General features: G+C 38.6%; 1 protein-coding gene across 13 annotated transcripts in view; it reads right to left on the reverse strand.

Annotated features, from left to right (window-relative positions):
• ARHGEF10 (Rho guanine nucleotide exchange factor 10) overlaps positions 1 to 22,621 on the reverse strand; it is a 197,086-nt gene that overhangs the window by 35,813 nt on the left and 138,652 nt on the right. For all 13 annotated transcript variants that reach the window (XM_077153004.1, XM_077153011.1, XM_077153010.1 and 10 more), the window contains 8 exons: positions 21,877 to 21,992; positions 21,360 to 21,487; positions 21,081 to 21,181; positions 19,483 to 19,604; positions 18,331 to 18,417; positions 16,536 to 16,759; positions 15,734 to 15,891; positions 37 to 179 (listed from right to left, as the gene is read on the reverse strand). In XM_077153004.1, coding sequence (XP_077009119.1) covers positions 37 to 179; positions 15,734 to 15,891; positions 16,536 to 16,759; positions 18,331 to 18,417; positions 19,483 to 19,604; positions 21,081 to 21,181; positions 21,360 to 21,487; positions 21,877 to 21,992 — 1,079 coding nt within the window. The remainder of the gene's footprint in view (positions 1 to 36; positions 180 to 15,733; positions 15,892 to 16,535; positions 16,760 to 18,330; positions 18,418 to 19,482; positions 19,605 to 21,080; positions 21,182 to 21,359; positions 21,488 to 21,876; positions 21,993 to 22,621) is intronic.

The following is a 22,621-nucleotide window of genomic DNA, read 5'->3' on the forward strand; positions in this document are numbered from 1 at the left end:
GTTTTCCAGACTGTATAGTCACTTAAAATAACTTACCTCTGTAGAATGAGTCTCAATGTTTATTATAAAAACTTGGCCTCCAGAAGCTGCCCATAATGTATCTTCCGTTATTAGTAGACTTCGAACTGGTAGGACGTCTAATTTTACCACTTTTTGAGGTTCAGAATTCCAGGATCCATCTTAAAAGGAAATATTTATTTTAATTTCATTCAGATTCAGTTATCCATGCTATTCGGGGATCGGGGAAAAGGATCACAGATTGTTTTACATAATAGACAACCAAAACATATTTATATTTGCACATATCATTTGATATTTACAAAATATCATTTGTAATTTGACACTTATGTTTGATTATGAGTGTGTCTTGAGTTCTAAGGTTTAACACCATTTCAATAAGGCCATTTAATATAGTGATAAGCACAAAGCAATTACAATCAGTAGGCCTGGGTTTTGACCCCAGCCTGACCATTTAAAATGTGTCATGAGCAAATCACTAATTCCCCTAAGTCTCCATCTCTCTATTAGTAAAATGAAGATACTACAAACACGAATGTCAAAGGTTGTGAGAATTAAAAATGAAGTAATACATGAACACAGTACCAGTGAAACACAAGAATTCAAGAAATACTGTTATGTATAAAAATAATATGTAAAATGACCCAGTCATCACTATAAGGAACTGGATTCAAAATAATTGGACAAATGTTTAAATTTTCCTATCAGTTATTTCTATTTTAAAATATCCTTTAATATTCTGCATCATCAAGAGAGACCACATTTTCACTGCATATGAGAAAAGAAGCAAAATCAAGATAATATAATTTCTCTCTTTTGGTGAATTTTCTCCATTTTCTAGGGAGTGATAAAACATTTTCATTTGAAAATATTTTCAAAGAGCTACTGGTACACTTTATCCAGTTTATGCAAAGAATGAGTCAATAGCTTGGATTTCATCCTCTCTCTTCTTCTTTTTGTCAATCTTGCTAAGGGCCCATCAATCTTATTGATTTTCTCATAGAACCAACTTCTGGCCTTATTGATTTTCTCTATTGTTTTCATGTTTTCAATTTCATTTATTTGTGCTCTAATCTTTGTTATTTCTTTCCTTTTGCTTGCTTTGGGGTTAGCTTGCTGTTCTTTCTCCAGTTCTTCCAAATGGATAGTTAATTCCTGAATTTTTGCCTTTTCTTCTTTTCTGATATAGGCATTTAGAGCAATAAATTTCCCTCTTAGCACTGCCTTTGCTGCGTCCCATAAGTTTTGATATGTTGTGTTTTCATTTTCATTCGCCTCGAGGTATTTGCTAATTTCTCTTGCAATTTCTTCTTTGACCCAGTCGTTGTTCAGAAGTGTGTTGTTGAGCCTCCACGTATTTGTGAATTTTCTGGCACTCTGCCTATTATTGATTTCCAACATCATTCCTTTATGGTCCGAGAAAGTGTTGTGTAAGATTTCAATCTTTTTAAATTTGTTAAGACTTGCTTTGTGACCCAGCATATGGTCTATCTTTGAGAATGATCCATGAGCACTTGAGAAAAAGGTGTATCCTGCTGTTGTGGGATGTAATGTCCTATAAATGTCTATTAAGTCTAGTTCATTTATAGTAATATTCAGATTCTCTATTTCTTTGTTGATCCTCTGTCTAGATGTTCTGTCCCTTGATGAGAGTGGTGAGTTGAAGTCTCCAACTATTATGGTATATGAGTCTATTTCCCTTTTCAGTGTTTGCAGTATATTCCTCACGTATTTTGGGGCATTCTGATTCGGTGCGTAAATATTTATGATTGTTATGTCTTCTTGTTTAATTGTTCCTTTTATTAGTATATAGTGTCCTTCTTTGTCTCTTTTAACTGTTTTACATTTGAAGTCTAATTTGTTGGATATTAGTATAGCCACTCCTGCTCTTTTCTGGTTGTTATTTGCATGAAATATCTTTTCCCAACCTTTCACTTTCAACCTATGTTTATCTTTGGGTCTAAGATGTGTTTCCTGTAGACAGCATATAGAAGGATCCTGTTTTTTAATCCATTCTGCCAATCTATGTCTTTTGATTGGGGAATTCAGTCCATTAACATTTAGTGTTATTACTGTTTGGATAATATTTTCCTCTAACATTTTGCCTTTTGTATTATATATATATCATATCTGACTTTCCTTCTTTCTACACTCTTCTCCATACCTCTCTCTTCTGTCTTTTCGTATCTGACTCTAGTGCTCCCTTTAGTATTTCTTGCAGAGCTGGTCTCTTGGTCACAAATTCTTTCAGTGACTTTTTGTCTGAGAATGTTTTAATTTCTCCCTCATTTTTGAAGGATAATTTTGCTGGATATAGGAGTCTTGGTTGGCAGTTTTTCTCTTTTAGTATTTTAAATATATCATCCCACTGTCTTCTAGCTTCCATGGTTTCTGCTGAGAAATCTACACAAAGTCTTATTGGGTTTCCCTTGTATGTAATGGATTGTTTTTCTCTTGCTGCTTTCAAGATCTTCTCTTTCTCTTTGACCTCTGACATTCTAACTAGTAAGTGTCTTGGAGAACGCCTATTTGGGTCTAATCTCTTTGGGGTGCGCTGCACTTCTTGGATCTGTAATTTTAGGTCTTTCATAAGAGTTGGGAAATTTTCAGTGAAAATTTCTTCCATTAGTTTTTCTCCTCCTTTTCCCTTCTCTTCTCCTTCTGGGACACCCACAACACGTATATTTGTGCGGTTCATATTGTCCTTGAGTTCCCTGATACCCTGTTCAAATTTCTCCATTCTTTTCCCTATAGTTTCTGTTTCTTTTTGGAATTCAGATGTTCCATCCTCCAAATCACTAATTCTATCTTCTGTCTCTTTAAATTGATCACTGTAACTATCCATTATTTTTTCTATGTTTGCTACTTTATCCTTCACTTCCATAAGTTCTGCGATTTGTTTTTTCAGTTTTTCTATTTCTTCTTTATGTTCAGCCCATGTCCTCTTCATGTCCTCCCTCAATTTATCGATTTCATTTTTGAAGAGGTTTTCCATTTCTGTTCGTATATTCAGCATTAATTGTCTCAGCTCTTGTGTCTCATTTGAGCTATTGGTTTGACCCTTTGACTGAGCCATATTCTCAATCTTTTGAGTGTGGACAGTTATCTTCTGCTGCTGGCATCTGGGCATTTATTCAGATTTCTCTTGGTGTTGGACCCAGCAAGGTTGTAATATTTTTCTGTGAAATCTCTGGGTTCTGTTTTTCTTATCCTGCCCAGTAGGTGGCGCTCGTGGCACACGTTTGTCTGCGGGTCCCACCAGGAAAAGGTGCTGTGGGACCTTAAACTTTGGAAAACTCTCGCCGTCCTGGGGGTTCGCTAGCCGAAGCGGCTTGAGCCGGCCCGGGGTCCGAACGCAGGGAGGGTTGCTGGTCGCCGCAGCCAGGGAAAGAGCCCGTCCGAATTTCCTAGTCGGCCCTGGGCAACAAGCGTGGCGGGAGGGCGCCAGCGGCAGCGGCCCGCCCGAGAGAGTGCACGTTCCCCGGGAGTCACGGGTTTGGAAGGGGCCTCCCCCACCTGTCACCGTTCTCCGCGGGCTGGGGATTTCCGATCCAATTCTCTCAGTTGGTCCGGGGGCTGCGCGTGGTGTGGGCGCCAGCCGCCTTGGTTTCAGGGGACCGCCTCTCCAATTCTCCCAGCCGGCCCGGGAAGGGGGAAGGGAGTAACTCCGGCCGCTTCCCGCCCCGCCCAGTAAGGCCCGTGCGCCTCGGCGATCTCACCCGAGCTGCTTCTCTCAGCCAGCCAGCCGTTCCAGGATGGGGTACGCTGTCTTTTTTATCTCTGTTGTGGCTTTGGGCGCTTTCTGTATCGTTTCTACTCCCCTAGTAGGTGTCCTGGAGAAGAAACTAAGATCCGCGTGTCTTACTAAGCCGCCATCTTCCAGGAAGTCCTCAATAGCTTGGATTTCAATAACACAATTTTTAAAGCAAGACTTAACACAAATTGTAAAAGTGACTCATATAATTATCTTGTAGATAATTAAGATAAATTCTTCAATTAAACCATGATGCTTAAAAATATAACCAAAATACTAACGCATCAATGCTGTTAACTGCCTAACCAAATAAAAATGTTTTGTTCAAGGAAGAGAACAAAGTCTAAGTTCTGAATTGACTTCTTATTTCCTGTTCTGAACTTAAAATCCAAAACCCACATATTAATAACTTTTTAAAGCTGAGATGTGTAGACCATAAGGGGACAGTGATGCACTTTTTGAATTTCGCAGAATACTTTTAGTTATTATTCAACTGTAAAGTAAATGCTTTTATGTTGTGATTAGGTTTAAAGTTGCTATAGGAACAACTTTATTAGCCTCAAAGGACACTGACCTGCCTTGCATTTGTAATATCATCATTGGAACTGGTGAATTATATGGTTACACACACACACACACACACACACACACACACACACGTGCACGCTATCATTTGGTACTTGCAATAATCTTTTCAAGCATTATAAGCTCCATTCTGTGATGAAAATACAGAGGTTCAGAGTGGAAATGCAATTTTCTCCAAATTTCACAGTGCTTATAAGTGCATGGTATGGTATGAAAATCCAGGTTTTCTGACTCTTAGTTCAAAACTCTATTTCCTTCCTGCAGGGTTAGTATCCTCAGACTGCTTTCTAGTATCACTTTGTCAGTACTGCCATTCTGCTGCTGCCTATTCCTTTGAAACCAGAATTCAAAGATCAAAAATGGGATAACCTATTTCAGACACTTTATTTCAGTTAAGAATTAACTTCTAACAATTGAACTTTTGGTTTCTGAACACCTAAGCTAATTTTTTCACAGATGCTGTGTGCTCGTGCTCTCCTCACAAAATCCTGTAGACGAAGGCATCAAATGCAACTTAAACATTAACGTGAAGTTGTGCCAAAAGACTGCCTCTCTCAGGATAACTTTTCCCTGAGTGCTTTTATTCTAAGCCAGCATTTGCAAACAGGCTGCTCACACCAAATCCAGCTCCCAGTCACAGTCAGTCTGAGCTGTCCATGCTAATAAAATGCTTAACCAGCATTTAGAATCTGGAAACTCCCAACAGAATTCCTTATTTCCAACTTCCCTTAAAAAAACAAAGACCTGGTAACCGTGAACAGGCCTGAGAAGCAGCTTCTCCTTTTAGGAGGGCACGTGGCCTCCACTGCTCCCACTACCAGTGATGAAAAGTGTGCTGCCCACTACAGCTCAGTTAGGGAGATATTGAAAAATACAAAGAAATCAAAACTGCAATTACAGACTATGCAGATATGTATTATAATGCAAACTATATAACACAACTTATGAGAGGCAGTCAGATCTGATAGGGATAAAGACAGTGCACCTTAAATCGATTGGTTCTTGAATTAACATAAAAGGAATGAAGTAGACTATGCAGTCTAATAAGATGTTCAAAAGATAATCATACAATAAATTCAAGAAAAGGTAAGGTATTGTAAACACAAAAGCAGAAAATAATGTAATAAAAATAGAAAAACAGTCAAGATTACATGAAAATCTCCATAAATACACATTCCTCTAAAAGGCAAAATCAAAGATAAAAAGAGAGAAAAATACTAAACCATAACAAGGAACAAGAAAGTAACTATTAACATACATATGAAAGAGGTTTCTTTTTAAAGAGGAAGAATGTTCTAATTAAATAACTTTGGAAACTTTAATGAGCCAAAAGATACTAATCCAATGCACCAAGAAGAAGCAAAAATCCAAATTAATTCATAGTACTGGAAGAAATGGATATAAAAGTACTCGAAATCAGCTTAAGAAATAAGCTAGATCAGGCTGATACTATGGTAATGTCAAGGTTTCAAATTATTAATGATTACCATTAAGTTTAATCTCTACCACAGCACTCAAAAAAACAACTTAAATTAACAAAATTGTTATACCATAGGTTAATAAAGGAACCAGAAAAGCTACCCCCTCTCTTTCTCCGCCGGACCGCCGCGCGGCGCATGCGCCCCGCAGCAGCCGAGCCGCCCGACCTCCCTACCCCCTCTCTTTCTCCGCCGGACCGCCGCGCGGCGCACGCGCCCCGCAGCAGCCGAGCCGCCCGACCTCCCTACCCCCTCTCTTTCTCCGCCGGACCGCCGCGCGGCGCACGCGCCCCGCAGCAGCCGAGCCGCCCGACCTCCCTACCCCCTCTCTTTCTCCGCCGGACCGCCGCGCGGCGCACGCGCCCCGCAGCAGCCGAGCCGCCCGACCTCCCTACCCCCCTCCTCCCCCTCCTGCTCCGGCTGCTCTCCAACCAACATGGTGCCCTCTTCCCCCGCCTTCACCGTGCTCCTCCGCTACCAGCCTCGACAGCCTTGCCGCCCTCACCTTTCCTCCTCCAGAACAACTACTGGGGGAGTGGAGATAATACAGAGCAGCTCCCGGAGCCACGAGGGAGATCAAAGGGACAGCGTACCCCATCTTGGAACGGCTGACTATCTGGGAGAACCAGCTCCGGTGAGATCACCAAGGGGCACGGGCTTTCCTGGGTGGGGCAGCAAGCGACCGGAGTCCCTCCCTTCCACCTTCCCAGGCCAGCTGGTAGAATTGGACAGGCGGTCCCCTTAGGCCGTGGCGGCTGGTGCCCCCACCACACGAGGCCCCCCGGAACAACTGAGATAGTTGGGTCGGAAATCCCCAGACTGCGGAGAACAGTGACCGGGGGATCCCTTCCAAACACGTGACTCCCCCGTCGGCTGGGAGCAGTGCACTCTCCCGGGCTGCGACAGCTGGCGCCCTCCCGCCACGCTTGGTGCCCCGGGCCGACTAGCTAATTTGGCCGGACGCTCTCCTGTGCTGCGACAACCGGCGACCCTCCCCGCGTTTGGAACCCCGGGCCGGCTGGCATTCTTCCAAGACGCTTCGGTTGCCGAACCTCCCCTACGGCGAGAGTTTTCCAGAGTTGAGGGACCCACAGCAACTTTCGCTGGTGGAACCCACAGACAGGCGTGTGCCACGAGCGCCACCTACTGGGCAGGATAGGAAGAACAGAACCCAGAGATTGCGCAGAAAAATCTTTCAAGCTGTGGGGTCGAACACCCGGGGAAATCTGACTAAATGCCCAGACGCCAGCAGAAGATAACGGATCACGCTCAGAAAATTGAACATATGGCCCAGTCAAACGAAGAAACCAATAGTTCAAATGAGATACAGGAGCTGAAACAACTAATGCTGAATATACGAACAGAAATGGAAAACCTCTTCAAAAACGAAATCGATAAATTGAGGGAGGACATGAAGAAGACATGGGCTGAACATAAAGAAGAAATAGAAAAACTGAAAAAACAAATCACAGAACTTATGGAAGTGAAAGATAAAGTAGAAAAGATGGAAAAAACAATGGATACCTACAATGACAGATTTAAAGAAACAGAAGATAGAATTAGTGATTTGGAGGATGAAACATCTGAACTCCAAAAAGAAACAGAAACTATCCGGAAAAGAATGGAAAAATTTGAACAAGGTATCAGGGAACTCAAGGACAATGTGAACCGTACAAATATACGTGTAGTGGGTATCCCAGAAGGAGAAGAGAAGGGAAAAGGAGGAGAAAAACTAATGGAAGAAATTATCACTGAAAATTTCCCAACTCTTATGAAAGACCTAAAATTACAGATCCAAGAAGTGCAGCGCACCCCAAAGAGATTAGACACAAACAGGCGTTCCCCAAGACACTTACTAGTTAGAATGTCAGAGGTCAAAGAGAAAGAGAGGATCTTGAAGGCAGCGAGAGAAAAACAATCCGTCACATACAAGGGAAACCCAATAAGACTATGTGTAGATTTCTCAGCAGAAACCATGGAAGCTAGAAGACAGTGGGATGATATATTTAAGTTACTAAAAGAGAAAAACTGCCAGCCAAGACTCCTATATCCAGCAAAATTGTCCTTCAAAAATGAGGGAGAATTTAAAACATTCTCAGACAAAAAGTCACTAAGAGAATTTGTGACCAAGAGACCAGCTTTGCAAGAAATACTAAAGGAAGCACTAGAGTCAGATACAAAAAGACAGAAGAGAGAGACATGGAGAAAAGTGTAGAAAGAAGGAAAGACAGATATGATATATATAATACAAAAGACAAAATGGTAGAGGAAAATATTATCCAAACAGTAATAACTCTAAATGTCAATGGACTGAATTCCCCAATTAAAAGACATAGACTGGCAGAATGGATTAAAAAACAGGATCCTTCTATATGCTGTCTACAGGAAACACATCTTAGACCCAAAGATAAATATAGGTTGAAAGTGAAAGGTTGGGAAAAGATATTTCATGCAAACAACAACCAGAAAAGAGCAGGAGTGGCTATACTAATATCCAACAAATTAGACTTCAAATGTAAAACAGTTAAAAGAGACAAAGAAGGACACTATATACTAATAAAAGGAACAATTAAACAAGAAGACATAACAATCATAAATATTTACGCACCAAACCAGAATGCCCCAAAATACGTGAGGAATACACTGCAAACACTGAAAAGGGAAATAGACACATATACCATAATAGTTGGAGACTTCAATTCACCACTCTCATCAATGGACAGAACATCTACACAGAGGATCAATAAAGAAATAGAGAACCTGAATATTACTATAAATGAACTTGACTTAACAGACATTTATAGGACATTACATCCCACAACAGCAGGATACACCTTTTTTTCAAGTGCTCATGGATCATTCTCAAAGATAGACCATATGCTGGGTCACAAAGCAAGTCTTAACAAATTTAAAAAGATTGAAATCATACACAACACTTTCTCGGATCATAAAGGAATGAAGTTGGAAATCAATAATAGGCGGAGTGCCAGAAAATTCATAAATACATGGAGGCTCAACAACACACTCTTAAACAACAAGTGGGTCAAAGAAGAAATTGCAAGAGAAATTAGTAAATACCTAGAGGCAAATGAAAATGAAGACACAACATATCAAAACTTATGGGACGCAGCAAAGGCAGTGCTAAGAGGGAAATTTATTGCCCTAAATGCCTTTATCAGAAAAGAAGAAAAGGCAAAAATGCAGGAATTAACTGTCCACTTGGAAGAACTGGAGAAAGAACAGCAAACTAATCCCAAAGCAAGCAAAAGGAAAGAAATAACAAAGATTAGAGCAGAAATAAATGAAATTGAAAACATGAAAACAATAGAGAAAATCAGTAAGACCAGAAGTTGGTTCTATGAGAAAATCAACAAGATTGATGGGCCCTTAGCAAGATTGACAAAAAGAAGAAGAGAGAGGATGCAAATAAATAAGATTAGAAATGAAAGAGGAGACATAACTACTGACCTCACAGAAATAAAGGAGGTAATAACAGGATACTATGAACAACTTTACGCTAATAAATACAACAATTTAGAAGAAATGGACAGGTTCCTGGAAAGACAGGAACAACCAACTTTGACTCAAGAAGAAATAGACGACCTCAACAAACCAATCACAAGTAAAGAGATTGAATTAGTTATTCAAAACCTCCCTAAAAAGAAAAGTCCAGGACCAGACGGCTTCACATGTGAATTCTATCAAACATTCCAGAAAGAATTAGTACCTACTCTCCTCAAACTCTTCAACATAATCGAAGTGGAGGGAAAACTACCTAATTCATTCTATGAAGCCAACATCACCCTCATACCAAAACCAGGCAAAGATATTACAAAAAAAGAAAACTACAGACCAATCTCTCTAATGAATACAGATGCAAAAATCCTCAATAAAATTCTAGCAAATCGTATCCAACAACACATTAAAAGAATTATACATCATGACCAAGTAGGATTCATCCCAGGTATGCAAGGATGGTTCAACATAAGAAAATCAATTAATGTAATACACCATATCAACAAATCAAAGCAGAAAAATCACATGATCATCTCAATTGATGCAGAGAAGGCATTTGACAAGATTCAACATCCTTTCCTGCTGAAAACACTTCAAAAGATAGGAATACAAGGGAACTTCCTTAAAATGATAGAGGGAATATATGAAAAACCCACAGCTAATATCATCCTCAATGGGGAAAAATTGAAAACTTTCCCCCTAAGATCAGGAACAAGACAAGGATGTCCACTATCACCACTATTATTCAACATTGTGTTGGAAGTTCTAGCCAGAGCAATTAGGCAAGAAAAAGAAATACAAGGCATCAAAATTGGAAAGGAAGAAATAAAACTATCACTGTTTGCAGACGATATGATACTATATGTAGAAAACCCAGAAAAATCCACAACAAAATTACTAGAGCTAATAAATGAGTACAGCAAAGTAGCAGGCTACAAGATCAACATTCAAAAATCTGTAGCTTTTCTATACACTAGTAATGAACAAGCTGAGGTAGAAATCAAGAAACGAATCCCATTTACAATCGCAACTAAAAGAATAAAATACCTAGGAATAAATTTAACCAAAGAGACAAAAAACCTATATAAAGAAAACTACAAAAAACTGTTAAAAGAAATCACAGAAGACCTAAATAGATGGAAGGGCGTACCGTGTTCATGGATTGGAAGACTAAATATAGTTAAGATGTCAATCCTACCTAAATTGATTTACAGATTCAATGCAATACCAATCAAAATCCCAACAACATATTTTTCAGAAATAGAAAAACCAATAAGCAAATTTATCTGGAAGGGCAGGGTGCCCCGAATTGCTAAAAACATCTTGAGGAAAAAAAACGAAGCTGGAGGTCTCGCACTGCCTGACTTTAAGGCATATTATGAAGCCACAGTGGTCAAAACAGCATGGTATTGGCATAAAGATAGATATATCGACCAATGGAATCGAATAGAGTGCTCAGATATAGACCCTCTCATCTATGGACATTTGATCTTTGATAAGGCAGTCAAGCCAACTCACCTGGGACAGAACAGTCTCTTCAATAAATGGTGCCTAGAGAACTGGATATCCATATGCAAAAGAATGAAAGAAGACCCATCTCTCACACCCTATACAAAAGTTAACTCAAAATGGATCAAAGATCTAAACATTAGGTCTAAGACCATAAAACAGTTAGAGGAAAATGTTGGGAGATATCTTATGGATCTTACAACTGGAGGTGGTTTTATGGACCTTAAACCTAAAGCAAGAACACTGAAGAAGGAAATAAATAAATGGGAGCTTCTCAAAATTAAACACTTTTGTGCATCAGAGAACTTCATCAAGAAAGTAGAAAGACAGCCTACACAATGGGAGACAATATTTGGAAATGACATATCAGATAAGGGTCTAGTATCCAGAATTTATAAAGAGATTATTCAACTCAACAACAAAAAGACAGCCAACCCAATTACAAAATGGGAAAAAGACTTAAACAGACACCTACCAGAAGAAGAAATACGGATGGCCAAGAGGCACATGAAGAGATGCTCAATGTCCCTGGCCATTAGAGAAATGCAAATCAAAACCACAATGAGATATCATCTCACACCCACCAGAATGGCCATTATCAACAAAACAGAAAATGACAAGTGCTGGAGAGGATGCGGAGAAAGAGGCACACTTATTCACTGTTGGTGGGAATGTCAAAGGGTGCAACCACTGTGGAAGGCAGTTTGGCGGTTCCTCAAAAAGCTGAATATAGAATTGCCATACGACCCAGCAATACCATTGCTAGGTATCTACTCAAAGGACTTAAGGGCAAAGACACAAACGGACATTTGCACACCAATGTTTATAGCAGCGTTATTTACAATTGCAAAGAGATGGAAACAGCCAAAATCTCCATCAACAGAAGAGTGGCTAAACAAACTGTGGTATATACATACGATGGAATATTATGCAGCTTTAAGACAAGATAAACTTGTGAACCATGTAATAACATGGATGGACCTAGAGAATATTATGCTGAGTGAATCCAGCCAAAAACTAAAGGACAAATACTGTATGGTCCCACTGTTGTGAACGGACATTCGAGAATAAACTTGAAATATGTCATTGGTAACAGAGTTCAGCAGGAGTTAGAAACAGGGTAAGACAATGGGTAATTGAAGCTGAAGGGATACAGATTGTGCAACAGGACTAGATACAAAAACTCAAAAATGGACAGCACAATAATACCCAGTTGTAAAGTAATCATGTTAAAATACTGAATGAAGCTGCATCTGAGCTATAGGGTTTTTTTTTGTTTTTGTTTGCTTGTTGGTTTGTTTGTTGTTGTTGTTTTTTACTATTACTACTACTTTTATTTCTTTTCTTTATATTAACATTTTATATCTTTTTCTGTTGTGTTGCTAGTTCCTCTAAACTGATGCAAATGTACTAAGAAACAATGATCATGCATCTATGTGATGATGTTAAGAATTACTGAGTGCATATGTAGAATGGTATGATTTCTAAATGTTGTGTTAATTTCTTTTTTTTCTTTCCGTTAATAAAAAAAAAAAAAAAAAAAAAAAGGAACCAGAAAAGAGAAAATCACACATAGAAGATTTCAATCATAAATACTTATATACATTTATACCAATGCATATACGATTATAAATACAAATTAAATCCAGCACAATGGTGGAACGATGTCTTTCTCGGTCAGAATAATTACTCATTCAAGGATATAAATTTGACCGGGTTATTCCCCTGCATTAAGCTCATTAATGGCTCCTCATTGCCTTTAAGATAAACAACACCATGAGCATCTGACTCTGCTTGTCTCTAGCACTCTAGACCTCTCAGATTGCACATCTTTTATCTCCACCATAATTGCTCTTGCCTCAGGCCTTTTGCATATGTTGTTTCCTTTGTCCAAACTTTTCTCCTACCATATTTGTCTGATCACTTTACACTCTTCCTTCAGGACTCAGCTTAACTGCCACTTCCTTCAAAAAGTCTTTTGATCCCAAGTGGATACCCGGTGCTCTTCCCAAATGCCATTTTAGCATTCTTAGTTTCCCTCATTCTAGTGCTTACAAACTGTATTTGTATGGCCTGTTTATCTGCCAGTTGTCTCAGATTGTGAGAAGCATGACTCACATTTGACTGTGGCTGATTAGCCAGGGTCACCTGATTCAAGTCTGGCCAATCAGATTCTCTCTGAGCTTCTAACTCAAACTGGGCGTAAGCCTGGGAGGTGATATGGAACTGGAGCTGATGGTTATCTTCCACCCTGTGCACGGAGAATGAAAGGGAAGGCTGGACTGCAGGAATGCAGCAGACCCTTGAGAGAAGCAAGGTGTGAGACCCACGTAACCCTGGAGAAACACAAAGAGTAACCCTGTTTATTCTGGGGGTTCCTGGTTGCAATTCCAGTCTTTGACTTCTGTGCACTTTATCATTCTGATAAATTAGCAATTTTACTTATAAAACTTGAAATGTGTGATTTTCTTCCTTGGATAACTAAATAACATTAACTAAAACACACAGAAAACTACCAAATATCTCCAGCCACAATGTAAGACATTACAAATAAAAAAGATAATACTCTGGTGTCACTGTGATGCATTTGGGATGTACATATAAACAGAAGAATTGGAGGTAGAGGAGATGGATTGGGAGGTTGGCAGAGATTATAGAAATAGGCAAATGGAAATAAAGGACTAGAATATGAGGAGCCAGCACTGAGATAAAACTCTCCCACAGAGAACTGAAATGTTAAAGGAAGAGAGCGAAGCCTATACCGGAAGCAAAGGTCAAGGCCTTGGGGACACCCACAGTGTAGAACGTAAGAAAAACAGACCAGCGAAGGAAACGGAAGAAATGGTCAGAGAAGTCAAAACAGAAAACAAAAGAGAACTGTCACAAACCCAGGAAAAGCAGGAATCAACTGGGTCAGATGAGTCAGGGTAGCTACGAGCAAGAAAGGGGACATAAAATATTTGTTCCACAATTATTTGCTGAGCACTTATGCCAGTCACTATTTCTGATATTAGAAATAGAGTGAGAAATAAGACAAAGTCCCCTTTCTCAGGAAGTTTACATACCGGTGGGGATAGAAAGGCAGTAAATAAGTACGCTAGTGCTATGCTGAAAACAAAACAGGAGAACCAGAAGAGAGGCTACCACTGATACTTTTTGCATGTATGGATGGGGTAGAGTAGGTTAGAGAATACCATTTCAGGCTAAGGGAACAGCTAGTGCAAATTTCTAAGATGGGAACGAACTTGATGTACGTGAGCAACAGAAAGAGATGCCTGTTTGCCTTGAGCACAGCGAACTGGGAGGAAGGGGGAAGATGAGTTCAGAGAATTGGCGGGATCACAAAATGCCTTACAGGCCAGGGACAAGCACTGGGCTTTTATTCTAAATACACTAGGAACTCATCAGTTATTCTTAAGTTGAGGAGGGACAACACTTCATTTACAGTTTAAAAGCTCACTAAGCAAATGTTCGAGAAGGAACTGGTAGGAAAGCAAGAAAGAAACTTCCACCAGGCTGTGAAATTAATAATGAAGCCGGGGAGGTGACTTGGAAGAGACTTTGGAGCAGTGAGAAAGAACCTGATGGTGGCTGGGATGTGGCAGGAGGAGGACGGGGTGAATCAAACAGGAACCAAGAATAACTACTTGCGTGATGGTACCACTACCTGAACTGGGGAAGGACTGAGTAAAGAACCACTTGGAGAAAAAAAACACCCTACTTATTCTATTTTTGAGATTTCAGCATTGAAATTCATTTCAGACGTCCAAGGGCAGACATTAAAAAGGCTTATGGGTACATGAGCCGGATGCTTAAAGGAGAGGTCATGGCTCGATGTATGAATTTGGGAGGCGTGGCATTACAGAGTTGGGGATGAAGAGCTCACATGTAGCATGCAGCCAGGGAAGAAAGCATCAGGATCCCCCAGCTTGACTCCTGACCCTCCTGCACTTAGCCACTGAGTGAGAGAGGAGCCAAGAAATGAGACTCAATAAGCCAGAAGAAAATCACTTTGAAACACTGTGTCCATAAAACAGGCAGAGTATAATCCATAAATGAGGAACTTATTAAAGACGCAGAAGCACCATAAATAATACATGCATACTAGAAGGCTGAACGGAAAATGAAGAACAATGGCTGGGCAGCGGCATACCTCCACCTCGGAGGGTGGCTGTACAGATTAAAGGAGATGAAATACAGAGAGCACAGAGAACGTGCTTGGATCACAAAGAGAAGCTGAAGCAAGTTGCCTAAATTCAGGCAGAAAAAAAAGTTGTAGATCTGAGATAAACTCCTGTTTGTACTGGGACCCATGATAATTCTTAGTTAAATCTGCAGCAAAAAGGGATGGGGAGAGTGAATAAGCCAGAGCAGGGGGAGGGCTGCAGGAATACGATGCCTGAGGCAGGAGGTAATAACGTCCTGAGGAGGTGCAAGGCTAGAACATCTCCTTCTCAGGGTAGCGGGCACTGGGAGAAGCAGTAACCCACCCAGGGAAGCACACAGGACCATGAGGGAGTCTCGACTGGAAGGCTGCGAGCTTCCCCAGCCAAGAGGAGAAAAGCTGACTGGCCTTGAATAAGGGCGGGAGGGAAGCACGTGAGGAGACTGAGCTTAAAATAGTCACTGTGTAGACTGGGAAGAGGAGTTGGCCAGGAGTCGGACTTTGACGCAACTTCACATAGTTTCCTACGCAGCATTTTATCTTCACTTCATCTTTCTGAGGATGAAAAAGTTATAGACGCCTTTATATATGTATACAGGTATATGTATGTAGAAAATTGAGAAATATGAAGCACATGAAAGAGGAAACTTCAAGGGAAAAACAGTAATAAAATCTGAGGCACAGCTTCTCCAGCATAATACAAATTACCTTCTGCTTTTGTGTAGACAGCAACAGTCCCATTGACAAGGCCAGCGTACAGATTCTGAGATGTACAGGCTAAGCTCATGACTGTAGATTTCTCCGGAGTGAAAAAATGCTGAAGTCTCACTTTCTTTGAGCCTTGGCTACTTTTATAAATGGAAATGCTTTAAAAGAAAAATAGAAACCAGTAAATGTATTTGTTGATATGTGTGTAAAAAGAGTGAAAAGAACTCAGGGTACCTAATTCATATAAACGTGGTTAATATTTGATGTTAATTCTCCCTATCCTTCTCTTCCTCCCCCCACTACTAGGTGCATTTGACTACATTTTAAAAACTGTTACCACTTTGATTTCTTTCTTTAATTTTAAAATTCTGTGCTACAAAAAAATTAGTTCTTGGAACTTCACATGAGGAAAAACATTTTCATTTTTTAAAACTCTGCCAACGTCCAATACGAATATCATCACAGAATACTCTTTGTTATTCTGCAATACAAGGAGTGATGTATTTTTAAAAGAATCTAAAAAATGAAACAGTTCAGTGGCAAATAACATGATAAAAGAAAACTTCTCCCTTTGAAAGAACTACCATTTCTCTTTGGGAGTTTCCTAGAAAAATTTCCATGGGCCTGATTCACTATTTATTTCAAAGGGCCTAAAACCTTCCACTTGCCCATAATTCCTACACATACTGTTTCCTGACGTCAGAGCCAATGACTCTTTCCATTATGGGCTCCTCGTTGTTTTACTTCTACTGAAACACAACTGATGATAATTATTGGTAACAAAGCGATAATGGAACTCTACCTTCCTTCTTCCGTCCCTAAACAAATAGTCGGCACATCTGAAGTTCTTACAAGCCCCGTTTCAGAATCAGAGACCGCGCTCGGCTCTCTATGCTTCTCTTCCGCTGGGACGTAGACCATGCAAAGGATGCGAGATTCCACGTTGAAGCATTCGATGACTTTAGGGTTGGAATTTTGAAATGAGACAATAGCTATCTGACCCATTTGATTAGTGCAACTTCCGATCTGAATCAGGGAGTTGAGAGGAAAAAAAAAAAAAAACGCGAACATATGGACGACGAACAAACATTCTTTCACAGTACACTTTAAAGGCACTGACATTTAAAAGTAATGGCAAGGACATATTTTCATATGAGAACAAACTGAGAAAAATCGAATTGCTAACAGTCCTTTTTCTTTCAACACATTTAAGTTACTTATTCTTTTAATTTTAATAACAGTATGCTTGTTAACAAACAGTGGTAAAAACCTATTCATATCCAGTTCAGCCTTACAAAACTTAATATCAATTTTATCATAATTTATCACTGATGTTTAATAGACCTTACCCTTAAAATAAATATTTCAAAAGAGAAAAAAAACTAATAAAATATATCCACAAGTGGATCATTAGCATTTAACATAAAATGTTGTATGTTGCAGTGTTTCTAAAACTGATATTGCTGCAACAATATTTATAAATGTCTTATTTGCTGAATCTTTACACGGAGAATACTCAGTTTGGTTATGGATTTAAACTTACATTTGTTTTTCAAGTGGGAAAGTGTCTAACAGGTAAGCTCTTGCTAACAGAAAGCATGGACTCATGTAGGGTGTACTGCTTACAGATTTTTTTTCCCTTTCCACTAGTTTTATGAATGCAGCTGCATTATTCTTATTTTACTATACATTTTTCCATATTATAAATCAACACCCTGGCTTGGCACTCTTTCTGAAGAAGGATGCCAAAATGACAAGTCCCAATTATGGCATACAGGGAATGGTGAGGAATAACCAGGAATTGGAGACTCCTTTGGAAGAAAAAAAAAAGCTCTTTCAAAAGTTAAAACCCCTGAGAGAATTAAGGCTATTCATTCTTTAATGGCTCCATGTAAATGAATGATTTGGTAATCAAATTGTTCCTTTTTAAATATAAACTCAAATCAGAACACTGACCAAATAGGAGCTTTGGCTATGAGAAGGCAAAAGAAGTTAAAGTGGAATACAGGATACTTGGTGGGAAAGAAGGGCAGGTTGAGATTCTGGAAAGTAGCACCCACCGGGGAGAGTGTCTAAGGGGTTGCGAATACCAGGAGACAAAAGAGAAATGACAGACTTTAAACTCTATGGTAAGTTGAATTTTCTCTGGTTTGCATGAGCCAGAAATGCCTACTGCAATTGTAGCATAATTTCAAATGCTATATTTCATTTGATTCAAATTTATTTTAACTGTTAAATTTCCAGTGTAAAAAGCCAGCCCTTGGAAGGAAGCAAGGCCCATATGATTTAACCACTAAAGTAGAACACGGAAATTAGTTAGTTGCCTTTGGACTGAATTTAATCTGGTAAAATTTTAGATGGGGGGAAGAAAAAGAAATAAACATTTACATTCCTAAGAACTGTATATCTTTTCCAAAAGCAGTCAGTTCCCTTTAACAAGGACGTTTGTTTTCATGTTTATAAATATAATCTGGGATACACTATCAACTGAAGACAACATCTACAGAACAACTCAAATCTATGCTTCTAGTCATATAACTACGAATATCGATTCTCAATGAACCTGCACTAAAAGCAAACAAACAAAAGCAACTTACCCACAGGAAACCATGCACCGTGGAAAATGCATCTGGTTGACTTTCATTATTTAGGTAAGGTTCTGGATTATAAGCAGCACATTCAATCTAAAATGGAATAAAATTAAACACCCATATATAAAATGGGACTAGGAAGCTTCTAGACTACTTTTATGTACTACGTGAATGACTTATACTTCTGACAGAGAACCAGGGAAATGTCAGGTCATTACCTACATAAGATTAAAATAAGAAAGTAAAATATTAAAGTATAAGTCTCAGAAATTAGTTTTTCAAAGGCAAACACCTAAATAGTTTCTCTTCAGCATTTTATTCTTCATACTACTAACAACTAAATTGAAAACTAATATCATGTCATAGAACACAACAGATAGGAGGGCTGAAGCTCACTGGGATAGAAGCCAGCCGAGCCTACAGAGATTGCACACTTCTCTCTTTTCTTTTTCCTGTTACAGCCACACCCTCTCCCAGGAGCATGTACTGTAGCAAAGGCTCTGTAATTTCCAAAGGGAATGGCTTCTCCCTTTACTCATCACGGGAACTACTGGAGAAAGCCAGTCTTCAAGCTTTTGTGTCTGCTAGAGACCAGATATGAAAAATAATATTTTTAGAAGACAAAGAAATGATAAGTCATTGAAATAATTGAAGGGACTGGGTTTATTGTGCTTGAATCCACAACACAGCAAGCATTAATAATTTACCACCTTGGCAATGCTTTAGCAAAGAGTGTGCCCAGAACTTCAAGGAAAAAGGAGGCCTCTAATCGTGATCCATTTTGGAAACTGACCACTTGCCAAGCAAAGGCATACAGAATCGACAAATCTGAAACATGTGTCTCCCTTATTTAACTAATAATGCCTTGAGTGCATTGGAGCTGTTTTAATACTGCAGTGTCCTGCAGCGATTAAACCCCAGCAACTGGCTTCAAAGACAGTGGCTTAACAGACGAGTTATTTTTTGCTTTAAATTACAAGTCATAACTTATTTCTAAATACATTACCTATAGATATGTAATAACTATGGTTGACCTTGAAAGATAATGTTTTGATTACGTCCTTAATAGTAATTTCTTTAATAAATCAAATGAGGTCATGAAGGCACTATTTATATGTGGAGAAGGTGAAATAGTAATTGCAAAACGCCACACTGCACCTTAAACTCCTGCTGCTTGGCTACCATCACGGGCATGTGTCGAACAAGGAGAGGATGTTTTTCTTTTTTAATTTGATTCCCATCATCTTCTACACAGAACCAACCCATATGGTTCTCCTCTTCTGTAATTACATTCAAAGAGAAAAGATGCACAGAGAGTATTGAATGTAAACTTAATAAAGATGTGCAAATTCAAAAGGGTCACATCAGGAGAATATTCTAGTGTTCTACTTTATTTAAGACTGGAGAGCTTAATATTTTATTTCTGGAAAATGGTATATTAAGTGTCTTGATTTTTTCCTAAAAGAATACAAGTATACATTCACTGCTTTATTTTAGAAATTACTGTGGCCTGTATCTGCCCGACCGTCACATCTTCCTGTTCACTCTTCCTGAATGCAAAATCTCGCTGTGGAAATCACAAAGGTGTTTTTTTCTTTTTCTTTTTCTTCCTTCCAAAGCAATTGACATGTTTAGACTCAAATAACAGATAAAGCAAGAAAGTTCTTAACATGGTCTAATGCCATGGGGAAAAAAAGTACAACAAAATGAATTATCTTCCTATCAAAGCAAATTGTCAAACTCAGTTTTGAACATCTAATCACTCTAAGGGTAAAAAAGACTTATTTGCAGGTTCAATTTAACCTCTTGAGACAGTGGGCCATTTCCTTGTTTGCTGAGTTGCTTTGAACCTAACTTGATAAACCACTAAATTATGCAGGAAGAGAAAAAGTAGCTCTGTATACTTGCTTCCTCTTCAATTGAGCCCAAATTCAGGAAGCTTTCCATTTCATAATAAAAGTCCTCCTTTTCCTTCCCTTCATCATAGCTCACTAGTGTAACAAGCCATTTCTCTGCCTATTTCTCATCTACATTTCATTTTCAGTTAACATTCAGGGTGTGTATCTGAAAGGGAATTTTTTTCACACACACAAAATACATTCAGGATATTCTGAGTAAGTGATGTGTATATATATATATATATATATAAATTACATATATTTGTGAGTATTTATGTTTTGTTTTTTTTTTGCTAAAAAGGCAAGGCTAGAGGGGACACAGGAACAAGAAAATATTTATGAAGCCATATCCATCTAGGGTAGAACTATATGATTTGGTTTTAGTGCTTGTGGATCTTTAATGACAATTTAGTCTAATTTCTTTATTTTATTTAACCAACGAGGAAGCAGAGTTAAGAGGAAACATGATTTTCCTGGTATTTGGAAATAACCAGCCTGGACCAAGAGTCTGGAGCTCCTGACTCCCAGGCCAGGTAGGAAAAAGGGTTATTACTTATATTGAACAATATCAATTGATATTAGTGTTTTATTATAGTAAAGCCATTGCTTCTTTTCTGCAACTTCTGAATTATAATATAAACTTCTTTAAAGAGTCACTTTTGCTGGGGTTAATTTTAGTTTTTCAAAAACATTCTTCAGGTTAATGAATAAATCTATTATTAAGTTTACTTCTCAACTATGATTTTATCCTAATGTATATATTTCATCATAGCATAGAAAACTCTCTAGAGAAATATAAAATGTGCATTGTCTCTTATTTGAACATGCCTCATTTATCTTAAATCAACTAAATCTTACCAAGGGCAAGCTTGGCCATCTGTAAGTTGTTGATCCAAGACTGTTTGATGGCAGGGGTAAATGTATTAAACACAGCTGTAAAGAAAGTAGGTCGCCCAGACCTGCCAGAAATAATAGAAAAGCAATCATTTTTATAAAATGTGCTCCATCATATGAAATTAAATGTCATGTTTTCCCCGTCCAATATAATCACCAAACAAAGAAAATATACAAAATCATGACAAAGAACCATTTTCTCAGCACTGGCCAAAAAGGTTTCATTTTGAAGTTAATACTAACTTGTCTTGCTTCCCTGGAAGCTGTAACTGAATTCTACAACAATCAGCAGCTCTGATTTCATCTTCTTTCTTCAAAATAAGCCTTTGTAAGCCTGATGTCCAATCGTGGGCTACTGACTGGTTTAAGTTCTACAAAGAAGAGACGCACATTTTTAAAAAGCATTTTTAAAAGTGTTAATAAAATAGGCTCACCCGAGAGAGAGAGAAAAAAATCAAGCTGTATTCAGGGAGACCAAATAATGTTCCTATCTGATTAGGAAAAACAGAACCCTCGGGAATCAGTCAGGTATGTGGTATGTGGTAAATGTGGTATGGCTCACCCATTTATTTCTAAGGTAGAACTGATATTCAAATCTACTCACCAAAGGAATCAAATTCAAACTTAAAAAATATATAATCAGATCAGTTCTTGAAGCTAAAATGAATTCTCACCTTTGGTAGAACTTGGAGATATAATCAAAGTTTTAAACAGTGATTTAGAATTAAAAATGAAATTTTATATCAAATTGCTTTGTTACCTGATAGTTTCCTTTAAGGTTTCCTATCAGTTGAGTGATTTGACCAATTACATTCAAGTCATACAACAAGTTTTGTAAATCTTGATACAGTTGTCCTGGCCCCATGTAAACTTTGTCTACAAAATAAGCACACCAGAAGAGCACAAATCTAAATCCATGTTCAGTCCAACCTGCTTAAGGGAAGAAAACACTAAAAGCAACTCTAATTAATTAAAAATGGGGGGGGGGGACTTAGAATTTTTAAAAAGTGAATATTTTTAAGCATTTAGTATTTTTCCTTTTCTTACTTTCTATTTTAATATAATTTTAGACTTTAGAGAAAAGTTGCAAAAATAGCACAAAGAGTTCCTGTATGCCCTTCACCCAGCTTCCCCTAATGTTAAAATCTTACATAAAGATAGTATGATAGAAACCAGTAAATTACATTGCCACCATACTCTTAACTACAGACTTTGTCCAAATTTCACCAGTTTTCCCACTAATGCCATTTCTTCTGTCCAAGAACCAATCCAGGGTCCTGCAATGCATTGAGCTGTCACCTCTCCTTACGTCTCTTCCAATCTGGGATAGGTCCTCTGCCTTTCTTTGGCTTTCATGACTTGAAATTTTTGAAGAATACAAGTGAGCTATTTTATAAAATGCTCCCCAATTTGGATTTGACTGATGTTTTCTCAGTTTTAGTACTTTTAAGATATAGTTGATATGATCACTATTAGTATAGGGAATCTGAAAATGACATTTAAGC

The sequence above is a fragment of the Tamandua tetradactyla genome, chromosome 3, assembly GCF_023851605.1.
Source record: "Tamandua tetradactyla isolate mTamTet1 chromosome 3, mTamTet1.pri, whole genome shotgun sequence".
Taxonomy (NCBI): domain Eukaryota; kingdom Metazoa; phylum Chordata; class Mammalia; order Pilosa; family Myrmecophagidae; genus Tamandua; species Tamandua tetradactyla.